Below are 15,194 nucleotides of genomic sequence, written 5' to 3'. Positions count from 1 at the left end.
ACAGGCATCCTCCTTTACACATGCAGAAAGCCTCAACAATCCCTCACGGATTTGAAAGAAATAAACAAGATACTGCATTAAAGCATCGAGTCAGAGCACACTGTTCAGAATTAATATTACTGAAAGGCAATACAAGACATGATCAAGGCAGTGGGTTTTGCGCCAAGTGTGTCTCATTGCAAAATGGGAAATGCTCTGTTACACACAGCTAATCGCAATTTGGACGTGGTCAGCATACAAATGCAGCTTTTATGCATGGAATGAACATCACATAATGGTTTGTTTTAAGAAGTGCACTCACCTAAGGACTGGAAGAGATCAGTCATTTTAGGATGATCCCAACAGGTTGTCTGTGTCTCATGACTACAAAGGAATGAGGTAATCAAAGTTTCAGGTAACACACATACACTCATCCAAAGAATAAAAGCCCAAAGGTATTCTGATTTTCTGTGTTTTCTGGCAAGAAATCACTCAGCTCTTTAATAAAAATACATTATCTGTGGCACTCAGCTCCTTCATTATTTAATAACAAACTTAGACGGACAACAGCCCGCCCATATTTAATAATATTTACTTCTGATTCTAGCTGTGGCTGTATCAGTTGAACTTTGATTCTGCAGCTAAGAGGCACAGTAACAAGGTAAAAATGCAAAATTTCCTGCTGCTGCAGCACAATAAAAAATTCATAAAAACATTTCAAAAATAAGAAGCTTTGAGGTTTTATTTCAAAACACACTGCATATCTCAACACATGTATCAGGATATGTACAAAGATTTGAACCTTTACCCGTAACATGTAATGAAAGCCTGATCACTGTTCACACATCTAATCCATAGGTATCTTCATTTAGGGGGTGCATTCTACAATAGTGCTCACAGAACAGAGATTCAACAGGCAGCATCACTTAACCCATCTTTTAGCACTTGCTGTTTCAATTCGTCGAGGTTTCAAGTATGCAGCCATAGGCGTCAAAACCTGCATTATGTCAGGTCTACCAACATCTCCAATTCCCTTCTACAAGCTACATTTTACTTGTATTTATCAATATTAATTGCTGGAACGATTGCACATTCTTGCCTCGCAAAGTATTTACATTTGAATTATACCTGTAGGACAATTAACTAGAGAGTTGTGTTAAAAAGATCATAGCATTCCCCTTAAAATTTAATAATGAAAATTAAATTATGCTAGGTTATCAAACCTAACAGTAATGAGCAGAGAATACCACTTATTTCACCATTGTTTCTATTTAAAAATTGTTAACCTGTACACTTTTCTTCCACATGCAGCTATACTTGGCGGTTGGTATATACAAATGGCTGTACCTCAGCGGGTGCACAATAACTTACCATCACAGATTTTGTCATTTTTTTGAGGGGAGGAGGTTGGGGTTTTTTATACTAGGTGGTGCAAAAAAATGGGATAGAAGGTCCCTGCTCCAAAGCGCTGGAGAGACAGAACAAGTACCACAAAGCAGGGCAAGCTCCAAACAAATTAAGTGCTGAGGGCACTTCTTTGTGTTGCCTTTTGAGATACAGTTGTGGAAAGTGCATGCATTGGGTCTCTGCACAGGGGATATGATCAGCACTTTACATTCCATACATCAGTGTGACCTCTCCAGCTTCAGATCTGGTCTAGGTCTCCACAGTCAGCTTCTGCCTGCCATTAGGCTTAACTCTGTCATGGGTCTTGTTTGTATATGTGGCACCATCACAACCTTCGTGAGGTGTTTTTCATGGACGCTCACAGACAAAACATGGATTTTCTATTAATACAGGAGGTGTAAGTCCTCTTTTCTCTCTTTGTGATTACTCCCCTACTAGATGACTGAAGGAGATGCCCTGCACATGACATACATTTAAACATGATTTATATAATGCACAGACAAAATATTATCTTCTGTTAGACCTTGACTGACCCTGAAATTCTACAGTAAGACCTTCCCAATTCAGAAGAAAACTGAAGTACAACTCTATATCGGAACTAACATTTCCTGAACTGAAACTTCAATTTGGTTTCAGCTGGATAATAATATCACATGAATTTATTCACGTTTCAAACTCCAAATAAGGTAGTCAAGGTTGTGACATGCTTAACTCCAGGCATACCAGTATCTAAATCAGTGTTTTTGCAGTTTCAAGAAATACACTTTTCAAATAGCACTATGTTTATCCTTGTCCAGAAAAGTAATTTCAAAACAAGTCGCTTGACAACTATTTCTCTGGAACAGGCACACCAATAAATCATCATAAATCCAGTAACAACAAAAAAGGAGTATCTACATTTGGTGCTGCACCAAGGTTAAGGCAACTGACTATCCAGCATTCTTAAAAAACATGGTCTAAAAATCTACTGTATATTAGAAAGAACATACACGGCTTCAGTAAATAGGAAGAGAAAATACAATGGTTCGTGCTGATCAACTTAATTTAATAGCCTTAAAACTAGTCCTGAAGCTGACAAATAACTGCACTACCACATTAAGCAGGATGCCATCATTATCATGTTGACCCATCAGAATTGATTTCTGTCAACAAAACAGAACTGAATCCAATATGTGCTCAGTTTAAGGATGCTTGTTTTAAAGAAATTGCTTCACCTCAACTTTCCTGACTAAGAATCAACTTCCCCCCACCCAAAAAAACCCCACATGTATATATATAAAAAAATTTAACTGTATTTTAAATGCTGAAATATTAGTGCAAGCCCTGTATGTAAACAACATGGAATTTAGCTGAGCCAAATCCTGTTCACTGCCTTAGAAACCATCCTGTCAAAATTAGCCATGATGGTAAGGACTTTGCTGAATCACAGCCTTAATTTCTCAGTTCCTCTATTTTCCAGCATTAAAAAAAAGTTTTTGTCAAAAAAAATCTATTTTCTATTTCGTGAGGTGCTGAAAGAATCTCATCTGGGAAGTGCAGCAGAAGTGCAAAGTTTTATTAGCAGTAAATGTCTCTCAACACAAACAACAATGGTTCATTATCAGTAGTTGATCTTCAATTCGTCTCATAATAAACTGCTAAATTTTGCTAAGTCCAGAGACCTCCTCCTCTTTGGTTTTTTTTTTTTAAAGGAAAAAAAGTTAAATATTTGGATAAAGCTTTGTGAGGTTTTTTCTCCCCTCTTCGAAAAATACTGATACACTCCATGATGCATCTGTAATGCCAAATTAGGATGTGAGCTGCTTTTATTGCAATTTAGATTCCTGGTTCTAAGTAATTTATAAACCCATATACAATGAATAAGAGCTGATATTAGTAACCAAGTTTATTCCTTAAATCAAGTTTCCAAGATTTAAGAAAAAAACAGTTTTTTTATCGAAATTGTACGCTTTAAGTATCTAGTTTCAGTGGCAGCTTTATTTGAAAGACTAAAAACCACTTTGTCACAACCAGTACAAAAATAGTACTATTTTGTTCGTGCTTAACATGAAGCAGAAGATAATAGATATCCAGAATCTCTGCATCCTGAACTATGATCTTCTTTTTGCATTTAACGTAGTAAATACCTGAAGAGCAAAAATTTCTCTTTACAGAAAAGCACAGAACACAAAATTTATACCTAATAAAATAATAAGAAAATATTTTTATGTTTCTATTTTTATTTGAAAGAGAAATACCTTTGTGGGAGACTGATGAATCTTTAAAATTTATCTCTCAGTTCTTCTGTGTGGCACACATATTATGTGAGAAAGGAGGCCCAGCGAACATGATACGGTGAAAGCAAAAAAAGGCAAGAGAGAACCCCTTCACCCAGGCTCGTCATAATTATCTAACAGTCAGGACTACCTGGCAGCTGCTAAGTGACTACAGAAGGAGAACACGACTATGTCAGCCTCATCCCAAAGCACCTTGCAGAAACCATCTCTAACAGTCAGGCAACTCCATACACGGATCCAGCAGAGCAGAGGAATGGGCTCAGAGAGGGTGAATCAGCCCCTCAGCATTCTGCCCAGGTCAAAGAAGGCAGCGACTCCACTGCCACGGGCAGTGCCCCTGCCACCACCAAAAGTGGTCCATGGATAGGCTTCGTTTAAGGCAGAGGATGCCCAAGCTAGACAGCTCTGGACAGAGCTGAGTTAAAAAAAAAGATGACTGTAAATTTAAAAAGAGCTACAAAAAACTAGGGGAGAGGGGAGGAATCAGTCACATCAGTTACACATCTTAACACAAAGGTCTTTTTCATAACAAGTTCATAATATGCAGGGACTTTTATGTGAATATAAATTGATTTTCACAGGAAGAAGGGGTGTGCAGATAACCTTCCTAGGCTACATATAAAACTGTCCAAGAACAGAGTCATTTTATTTGGTGCTCCAAACAGGAGACATGCAAGACAAAGTGCTTTCTGGTGACTCAGTTTGTAAAGCAGCTTTTTGAAATAAGATCCATCTTTCTCTGCTGTAGCTACAGTAGCTTTTGTGTTACTGATGCAGGACTAACACAAGTAGCTCAAGCACTGAGAAATGTGCTCAGAAACTTTACCAGTACTGGATGGTCTGTAACAGATGAGACAGACTTGATGAAATTGGGGAAGATCTTTCTGACTGAGATCTCGTAGCTTCTTTTTATGCAAGTTCATACATAGAAATCCAATCTAAAGTACACACCACAGTGGTTATAATTGCCTGTCAGCTACTGCCCAGAGAATAAAAGCAGACTTGGATGTTCCTCTGCTTCTCTGATACCCTGCTCAGTAAACACAAATAACATGCAAGATGTCAGACCTACAAGGAAATGGATAAACAAAAGATTACACACTTTCTTCGTACTTTATATGAATACGTGAAATGCGTCATCCATAAAGGACCAGAAATTGCTAAATCGTTAATTATCAGAGTTGCTAAAACAAGGTAAGGAAGTGCTCCAGTCATTTTCTGAAGATTTCCAAGCAAAGTGATTTTACTACATCACAAAGAGAGTTTTAAGTTGATGGAGGCTATATCTGCTAATAAGTCTCAGAAGGCCATTAGTTAGAATTGGATGGACTGTCTTTACCACAGAGAGACAACAAGAAGTCTTCAGAAAATTCAGCCCCGCTAGCAACTATCTGCTAAGAATGTGAAGAAATGCCATCTTCTGCATTTTTCTATGGAAAATCCCCAATGATGGAAGTTTATAGTTTTCAGTCATCTCACTGGACTTCCAAAAAGATTCAAAACAAGTATTAAATCAAGAGCAGACAAATCTACAGAGTCTTCCCTCTGTTACAACTACTGTGGCAGTTCTGTCACAGGACACAGCGACACTCACACCACGGAGCACCATGTCTTGCAAGTACTCTGCTAACTTCAGGAAGAACTACTTGTAGAATAAAGCAACATTTTTCATGAGTGAAAGTGATCAACACGGGCTCATTATTCATCTTGCATGTGAACATGTTCCATCTGCCCACATGCTGCAGTCAGGAAAGAATTAAAAGTGTTTCACTGACTGAGTCACAACAGAATTCACTCAGTTGTTTGGTTTTTTTTGCTTTGTATCTAAAGACGGAGTTATTCAGAGTAAGAGGCTCCTAGGTCTCTTCCTATGGACACAATGAGCCGCGCAGCAAAATATGCATCCATGAATAAATTATTTGGCAGTGTAATTCAAAGTCTAATGCATTTGTGTAAATTCCACTGCCTAAAATTAAACATTATAACTATAAAATATTCCTAATTAATTCACCTACATATTAATGAAGTGCTCTAAAGCTTAAATGACAAACATTTACAATCTTTTTCTTATCCATTATGTTTGCTGACGGCTTTCTAATTATAATTGGCAAAAATAATCCACGTTAAAAACACTTTCTGGTTGTAAACAAAGCGCCGAGAAATAGTCAGCATGTCATTTAACATATGATCTCTAAAAATAAGAATACAGTCCGGCTGAAATGAATGGAGTAAGCTGTACATCTCTAGGTGTTTCAAGTTTCACGTGGAGTTGTGAAAAAAATAATTCAATTCATTCTTTTTCATCTTTGAAGAAAGAAAGAAAACTAGAGACAGGTTTGTGGGGATTTTTTATCACTTCTTAGCTCAAGCAAGGCCTATGTCTGTGTTGATAATACTAGTAAACATCGCAAGAGCAGACACTGAAACAGTACTCTGGCACTACGTTAAGTAGCTTTCTGTTCCTGTCGTCATTTGCACAAAACATTACCTGAAATTGGGATCTTTACTGATCACTAATGAATCAACAGCACTCAGAACTCTCACTTTGCCACCCTTGCCAAATTTCAAGTGGCATAATAACATCCCCTACTTTATAAAGTGGTGTTTTATCTAGATATTGTAATTATTTCCTCTTTTTTTTAAAGACCATTAGAAAATACTAGTTTGTGGTGAAAAAGAGTTGGCATAATGTATTGCAAGGACAGTGTGCATCAGAGGTTGGTGGAAAAAATTACATGCAGATATTTTTGAAATCCATCAGAGAAAACAATGTACTACTGACCAGCACAGGAACTGGAAAAACTCTCAAAAACTGAAGCCTGTATTATCCCTTTCTGCAAATTCTATTTTATTTCCATCTCCCATTAAGCTGAACATGATATAGCAGGTGGTAAAATGGCATTTTTGAGATTTTGGTTGGTGCCAGCCTCTTTGCAGGATTACTGAAAAGTAACCAGGGTGAATATGGAGTTTGATATTGATCAACTTAATGATTACACCAAGAAATTGCTCTCCCTATGTATGTAATGCCCTGCATGAGATTAAACTCACTGTGACCCTTTCTACATTACTCTTTTGTTTCTTCTGCGCAGTACAAATACCTAATATAGCATTGAAAGGTACACAGCTGAAGAACACCTAAATTACAGTTAAAAGAACAACAGTGAGAAATGCCAGGGTAATTACATTTTCTGCACATTCCTTTCAGTTCATCATGTTTTCCTCAAAGATGTTTAACAATCATACATACTGTCTTCTTTGTTCTCCTGTTTCTCTTTAGAATATTTTTATTGAAGTGCTACGTAATATAAGCTTTGTTTTCTGAGGCCAAGTACCTCTTATTCATGTGATTCAAACAGTTATAAATGAACAACTGCAGAAAACTCTCCTTATTGAGTCTCAAACCTTTGAACTGACATACGAAATACGTATTAAATGGAAGGTTGGCAAACCTTTTGTCCAAACTTCCCACTTTTGCTACCAAAAAGTGCATTTGTAAATACTGTGTCTGCTGTGCTGTATCCCCCCCTGTACTGTACATTAGTCCCATTCTCTCTTATAAAATATGAAAGACTAAGCTTTTTTATCAACAGCATCAAGATTGTACAGATTCAGGTTTTCATTGATTGAATTCTACTGTGTCATAAAAGACTCAGATCACAGAAACACAAAAACTTCTATCAATTGTCATCAAAAAACCACAAACACTAGACAAAAAAGGACTAAAGAAAAACCACATCAACGGAGGCAAGGCCATTCAGTAAATTTAGTTTACATAAGTAAGACAATTCAAGAGGAGAAAAGAGACAGGCTAAATCCTGTGTGTAGGTTCAGTTCATCCTGATATCTGCCATAGCCTGGGACACAAAATCCTTGATAAACTTCGGTTCAATGGACTATGAATCATTCTTCCAGCCAAGAAGAGTAGTCACTCCTTTCCAAAACACCCCACATCCAGACTGCCTCTGTCTGAACTTAGAGGGCAGAGGAGTTTGTACACTAGCTTTTTCATCTTTCACATACTGATTAAATTACCTGTTTACCCGATTAAATACAACCCCAGAAAGGGGGGACATGCCAGCGGCAGGGAGAACAAAGAGGACTCCAAGGCCACCATGGTATGCTGGCACACAAAGGATCCCTATCTGAAACAATTCACTCCATGAGCGTATATGCAAGCTACCTCTGGCATGAGGAAACAAACAGCATAAATGCTGTTCATATGAAAAAACAGGTGTCTTGCATCATTTTGACAATCTTCTTATAGATAAATGCAACCTGAAGTGATCCTTCCTTCCTTCTCAGCTGCGCCTCCCCAATTTATTTTTTTTTAAATATCATTCTCTGCGTGCAATAAAACTGCAAAGAGTGCAGCATTAGTATTATTACTCATCTTAACAGAGGAACAAGTACATCATCTGCATCTGTGTCACTTTCTGAATATTCCACATTTCTCACTCAAGGACACTCACAAAAAACAACTGAAATAAAGGTATGAATTTAGGGTTCTCTAAAAATAGTGTGTGCTATTAATCAGAATTTAAGTAGCCTGATTTTAATTAGCATTTATTATCCTTTCAAATTTATTTAAAAAAAAACTTTCATTTTTCAGCTACCAATCATTTAGTCATCCATTCTCCTTGTTCTGCTGGTTTTCTCCCTTATTCCATAAAAGGAACAACTGGTGTCTTAAAACTTCTCTGAACATGCAAGTCTTGCTATAAAGACAGTAAATGCAATTGCTCTTGAATGATAGAGTTTCTGAGACTCATCATAACTGTTCCTTCTACTTATGCAGTATTTTACATCAAAGGCAGCTCGTTCAAAGACATTTGTACAATTAAACAACAAAAAAAAGTTAATCTTTGCCTCTTTCCCAGCGTTTATTTCTACATAAAAAAACATTATTAAATCCTGTTGATTGTTCTTCTGAATTGTATAACAAAAGCTCATGTAATCACTCCAATGAAGGAAGTTTTTGCGCCAGTGTTACTTTCCTCTCTTCTTTTAACTATATCTGAAGTCAGGAATACACAAAGATTTAAAAGAGTATTTAAAGCTAAGGATATTCTCTAGCCTGTCATACCAAAGGAAATGAAGTTCAGAATTAGCTCTTTCTTGCTTTATTTTCCACAATTCTATGTTTTATCTAGCTGCTGTCAATGTTGAAGTTTAGATCAGTATGAAATAAGAAACGAAGGAAACTACCAAAGTTAGTCTGCTTGTCAGACTGTGCAGCTCCTAAAATTCACTATTCCTCCTCAAGTTTTTTAAAATAAATAAATCATACTGCTTACATGTAACATCATTCTTCTCTTTCAAGACATAAGAATCAAGACATTGCTTCAGCACCATGTCTCATGCTGAAAATAGAGAAAGATTACTGGAAAAAGTCTTCTTTGAGATGTAATTGTTCATTCTGTTGACTTCCTTAGAGCCATCGTCAAAATAAAACAGTGGTCTCTGCTTCTATACAGACCTTGACCCTCAGAGGACTTGCCCTAAACTTCTGCTCTTTATCAAACTTCCCATCCAAGACCATTAAAATAATTTCTGAGAGATGCTGGGATTTCTTTCTTAGCAGAGAAATCCCTGACTGGCTTCATTCCCCAGTCTAGCTCTAGGGCAGTCAACACACTACTATGGGAGCAAGGCCACAGGATCAGGGGATACTCTGCCACCGAGTTGTGTGCTTGCAGGATCACACCTAGTGTGCACACTGGAAAGATTGACTTCTTTCTGAACTAGTAACAACAAAAAGAAGACTTCACAAAAATCAAACTCTGGCTGAGGTGGGGTCCAGAAACTCAAAAAACTGTATTATGAAGTATGAAAAAAAGATATGCATATGAAATATTCACATTAAAAACATCTGCTTTGCTCAGCACAGATCAGAAGCTTTAATCTTAGTGTGCTCCATCTGTTGTGGTGGTAGGACTATTGACCCTATCCTCCAATCTCTGGATGTAGCCAGGAGCTCCACAGAGCTCTCTGCAGGCCCACTCACCCCCGTAAACACTCCCAACTTCAGCTACCAGCTCTGATCAGGTAGAGGAGGAACATGAATTGCCATCTTTCAGCACCCACTGGGGACATACTCACAACAACAACAACAACAACAACAACAAGAAGACTGTTTCAGGGTAGTTTTCCTCTTTGCAGTTTGATATTTCAGTGTTTTCTTTGAAGTACTGATGTAGGTGTGACCATTTTCACTGCACTGCTGCCCCAGTCTGGGCAGTCAGAGTGCCTCCACATTCAAACTCTGCCCTCTCCTCTTCCACTTGAGGCTGAGGGAGGAACCTTTCCTCTAGCACGTCAAAGAATTGTTCCCTCCCACAAAACTTCTCAGCAGAGGCACAAATACTTTTATAAAGAATTCAAGGACCTTCACAGTAGGTTTTTCCTTTTTCTAGTTGCCTGCTCAGAACTTAAAAAAAAAATAATCTTCATATCACAGTTTAAAAACAACTATCACACCCCAAGAATTATGACAACAGGTTTGATCAAACAGATTTATCATGTTGATGATTTTCAAAGCTCTCGAGCACTCATAAATTGTTTGAAGCACAAAATGAGGCTCTTGGACTTATGACAGAGCAATATGCCACAGTACCAAGTCCTCATGATGTTCTTTTAGAAGGAATTATCTGCAGGTCTAACTCATAGTCATCCTACAGACTTAAGAACCCTACTTTTTTCCCCAAACTCAAACTATTAATATCTTAACACAGATTTCCTTCAGCTTAAAATTAACTACTCTTGGTCTGGCTTACTATACACTGTACCTTTTCAAAATTTCATTTACCACTCCAGTAAAAAAGCTATCCTTCTCTCAAAGTTGCAATCTTTGACCTTTAAAGTATGGGTAAAAAGTATATAAATAAATGTTGATGGAACAAGAAAGCTCAAGTTAAGGATTGTTCTGAGTAGAACACACCAAAATCTCCATATATTTTCAGGTAAGTATTTCTTAGTATTTTCAAAATAAACATCTCGACCATCCCTCTTGGCAACCAAGGTATTTGTACAATTTTTGTCAATATCAATGCTAAATTTACCTTAATATCAAGCACTACAAAAACTTCACTAAGTAAAGAAAATGACAAAAGGACAGTCAACACGTCTATTTCTGAAAAAATCTCACACAAAATTATGAATTGGCTTTATAGATCTTAGTCACCAGTGTTTTGCTGTAGGTTATAAACCTTCCATTTTAAAATACCTTATGTATCCAGCTTTTCCCCCCTTTACTGTACAGTTTATACTCTCGATGAGCCACACACATAAGAACAAGCCTAGCTTGAACACTGATAATGAATTTCACTGGAGCGTTTCTGCTGTTTTCCATCTGAGTGGGGTTTTTAGTTAGGTTTTTTCATTGATTTTTCTAAATTATACAGTATGCAAAGCAATAAACGTAAATATCTATAGTAATGCAGTATAGCACTGCTGAGAAACTCTTCGTAACATTTCTAGTTACTACTTAGTATCTATGTTTTTCTGCCAGGTTATGGTGATAAGATCCTCTGTTATGCTTAAAGAAAAAAGAATCAAGGCAAACTTACTTGATATAATAGGGCACTTTGTTATGTGAAACAGATCTCTGCCATGGAAACTGTACTGAGGCTGAGGAAATAAAAAGAAAGCAATTATTAGAAATCAGTTGTCAAATACAAAAATTCCAACTATATTTTATTTATTAATTTCACAATTAAACCAGTTGTAATAAATTAAATGAGAACAATTCAAATTTCCAAGACAACTTTCATTAATTAGAAAATTTGCTGGGAAAATTATGGCAATCTATCAAGATGATTGTAGGCATCTATTTGATGCCAAGCTGGAAATAAAACAAATGTGGTGATCCTACTTCAAAGAAGGATAATAAATTCTGAGCAAGCAAGCTAACCATTCAGGGAAAATGGAGACACTGGTTTTTCTACCACTGTAGAATTATTATCAGTTTAAGCTATGAAAATAAATGCTTCCACTACTATAATTAATGTTCTGCAACCGAACAAAAAGGAGAAATCTCAACCTTATTTTTATTAATTACAACCCTTAGCTCCTATTTGTAACTCAGATTTGATATTGACATTGTAAAAAAGAGGTTTTAAAACATGCCTTTGCACTTGTTGCTATACAGTGATAATCTGCAGAATTTACCCAAGTCTGATATATCAACAGATACCATCCATAACATTAGGAAGCCTTCTGCACAGAGTTGCAAAAGGCATGAAGCCATACATGACACTGTAATTCTGCTTATATAAAGATCCCAGGAGATAAAAGGCGAACAATGCTCATGCACAACTGAAAATAGCTGTTTACTGAAGAACCATAGCTATGTGTACATCCTACCAGAAACTGCCACACTAGTGCCTGTTTAGTTAGGGTTTTATCATGGAAGAAATTCACTTCACTAGACTCACCGTAGAAGCGGAGACTTAAAGAACAGGTAGGAATAATTGATCATCACAATGGGATAAATTTATACTGTACACATATGCCAAGATTTCCGAGACAGTGTCTACTCTCAGATACTAATGTTTAAAACATGGCAAAATCGGACACAGCTTTGATCCACATGGGATCTCAAGTAATTAAACTCTCAATTAATGTAATTTTCTGCAAGTATGTACCATTTTAGAGCTCCGATGCTCTTTTGAAAAAAAAAAAAATCCATTAGAAAGTAACTCTCTGTCCTTTTCCCTTAAGACCTCTCAAGGCTGCAGCAAAGACTTACAAGCTACATTGGCTGGTGCTGCTGCAGAGAGAGGCCAGTCTCACCCTGCTCCCAGCTGACTGTTCCCTGAGTAGTTTAATAGCTGTGACATCTTCTTGGACCATAAAAAATTTCATAGCATATAATTTAAGAAACATTTAAGTACTGAAAGACAGATTAACTGGGAAGAATATTTGGGAAGCTACAGGAACCAAGTAAATCATATTATTCACTGGAAAAAAAATAGAGAAAATTCCATAGCACTATTTAAAGAAGAAAATAACATTTGCAATAAAGAGGGAGGTAGTTACTTGGTGAAGAAAAAAAAACACAGTAAAGACTAAATACTCAAATAGAGGTAACTAACTAAAAAAAATAATCCTTAAGCATTCATAACTGAAAAAAAAATAAAAATCAACCAGATAGGTGAAAGAATTTCATTCTTTAGTGTTGCAGTTTGGCACCTACAGTGGCTCTGATAATACTACATTTGCTATATCAGCTAACTAAAAAGAAAAATCTGGCCACAGTTTCCTTAGGTACAATTTATGTACTATAACAGTCTATAGATATTCTGCACTGACACAGATATAGGCTAAACAATGCAATAAATTAAATCGTTAATCATTATGGACCAAGTCGCACTATTTATTTAGGAACAACCTTTCTAAAAACATTGCCAGTTCTCTGCTGCATGAAATTCCCATTCTTTTTAAAAAAATCATTTTCTTGATGAAAACTGAACAGAGTGGTTATTGATTCTGGCACTAGCAGGCCTGCAGATATATATAAGGCTGGACGTCACTCAGAGATGCTTTGAGCAGGCCACCTGAGGACTTAAGAGTATTCATCAGGGAACACGTGGAGTCAGTGCTCCACGGATGCCCATGGATTCTTTCAAGAATGAAGAGAAGGGTCTTGGGTTACAATATGTAACCAAAAATGTGTAATTCTATTTTCATTTGTTGAAACTGGTTGGAAGATATTTTCATTTCTTGTAACTCCAGGGGCAGGTGCCTTCTGTTAATGGGTTAATCATTGGTTAATGATGGGGGCAATCAGGGGGAGTCACCCCTAGCCCGAAGCTGTGAGGGCCTGAACCTCGGCCCTGCCCTGGGGGGTGCCTGCGCTGCTGCCGGAGCCGGACCCGCCACGCGGTCTCGTGGAGCTCTGGTCGGTGCCACCGCCATTTTCGCCATAGGAGGACTGGACCCGGTCCTGTCGCCACCAGACCCCTCTACTGGATTATCTCTACTCCAACGGAGCCGCATCTGCCACTCCAGGAGGACTTTAATTTGGATTTATTTGGACTTTTTTCCAAGTCAGGTTGTATTCTGACTCTGTCAGAGGTTCTGGGATTATTTGTTTCTTGTTGTTCTTTTTCCTCTGTATCATTACCTTTGTAGTCTGCAATATTCTCAGTAAAGAACTAGTATTCCTATCCCCATATCTTTGTCTGAAAGCCCCATAATTTCAAAAGTATAGCAATTTGGAGGCGTGTGAGGGGTACACTCCCTATCCCAAGGGAGGCTCTCGTTACCTCTCTCTTCTAAACCAAGACAAGAAGAAACACAACAGAGATGACTGGATCATGGGCGTGAGAAAATAAATGAATTACAGAAAAAATAAATTATATTTTCTAAAGGCAGGAGACAGCACAACAATCTTTTTGCAGAGAATAAGCAATTATAAGGATTTTTTATCTGTATTCCGGATGTGTAAAATTTCCTGATCAGTAACTAACTTGGAAGGAGCTTACTTTCCATCTCAAAAGCACTGAAAAAGAGAGCAATCACATTCTGTGTACCACTGCTGGGAGAGGAAAAATGGCTCAGCAAAAAAGAGGGATCATAGACTGTAGTGGCCTGCTAACGCTGCTTTACCTCAGCCTCCTCCTGCAGCACGTTTTGGGAAGGGCCAATGTCACATTCTTTGCTAGTCTTCAAAAATATTCTGAAGCACTTTCTTAGCTATGGTCTGGATGAATTCACATAATTGGCTTTCCAAGAACTCTGGCGGAAGTATTAAATGCTGCACTGTGTCGTTTTACTAAAAAAACATCACTAGCCACTGCAGGGCTGAAACCACTGGATTAAAGGGGGCTGAAATCCAGGTGCTGGACCAGAAGATCTTTCAAGATCCCTTCCAACTCAGGCTACTCTGTGACGTTATGAATCTGATATACAGGTAGAAATGGGTGTATTGCTAGCACAAATTACTGATTTAATGACAACTGGGAGCTAGTCAGCTGGAAATGGTTTGATGGCAAGCTATGGTCTCTTGTTAGGATTTGAAGGAAGAGTAACATGTAGGTGAGGTAAATTTAAAATAGCTCCTGTCAATAACACAGATAAAAACATCCCTTCTCACTCAGAAGTGCAACTTTGGAGATAAAGATTTGCAAGAGACATACATATCATAATCTCAGTTTTAGAAGTCTGAGATTCTTCTATTCAGACTACTGCTCTACTTGTTCCTCACAGTTAGAAAAGTCATTTATGGCTGCTACAATAGCTTGAAAAATTTGATACAGAATATGCACTATTTCAACCTGTCAGGATAAAATCTTCATTTTTTTTCCAGATTTAATGAATTTTTTTTTTTTTACATTCCTTTGAAATTACTGTCCCTGACTTTCATTTAACAGACTTCATATAAAGTTCTGTAGCTCTGTCTAGCTCAAGCTCTTAAACCATTTTATTTTTTTGAAAAAAGTTTTTGCCGTAGTTTGTGCGGGGAAGGAAGTTGGTTGGTTTTTAAGAAATAATTTAAATGGATAACTGCTTATTATTTGGTTTTGCAGG

General features: G+C 37.4%; 1 protein-coding gene across 1 annotated transcript in view; it reads right to left on the bottom strand.

The window, feature by feature from the left end:
- The window catches only part of LOC104272646 (utrophin-like), a gene marked incomplete at its 3' end in the record, with an annotated part of 21,766 nt that extends 8,186 nt beyond the window's left edge, over positions 1–13,580 (bottom strand). Inside the window, exons 1-3 of the mRNA XM_009867697.1 lie at positions 13,463–13,580; positions 11,231–11,291; positions 302–363 (exon numbers count right to left, since the gene is read on the bottom strand). Coding sequence (XP_009865999.1) covers positions 302–363; positions 11,231–11,291; positions 13,463–13,580 — 241 coding nt within the window. The remainder of the gene's footprint in view (positions 1–301; positions 364–11,230; positions 11,292–13,462) is intronic.
- Positions 13,581–15,194: the final 1,614 nt, after the last annotated feature.

The sequence above is a fragment of the Apaloderma vittatum genome, unplaced genomic scaffold (assembly GCF_000703405.1).
Source record: "Apaloderma vittatum isolate BGI_N311 unplaced genomic scaffold, ASM70340v1 scaffold35754, whole genome shotgun sequence".
Taxonomy (NCBI): domain Eukaryota; kingdom Metazoa; phylum Chordata; class Aves; order Trogoniformes; family Trogonidae; genus Apaloderma; species Apaloderma vittatum.
The sequence above is the reverse complement of the archived record's forward strand: the minus strand, read 5'-3'. Positions and strand labels throughout refer to the sequence as shown.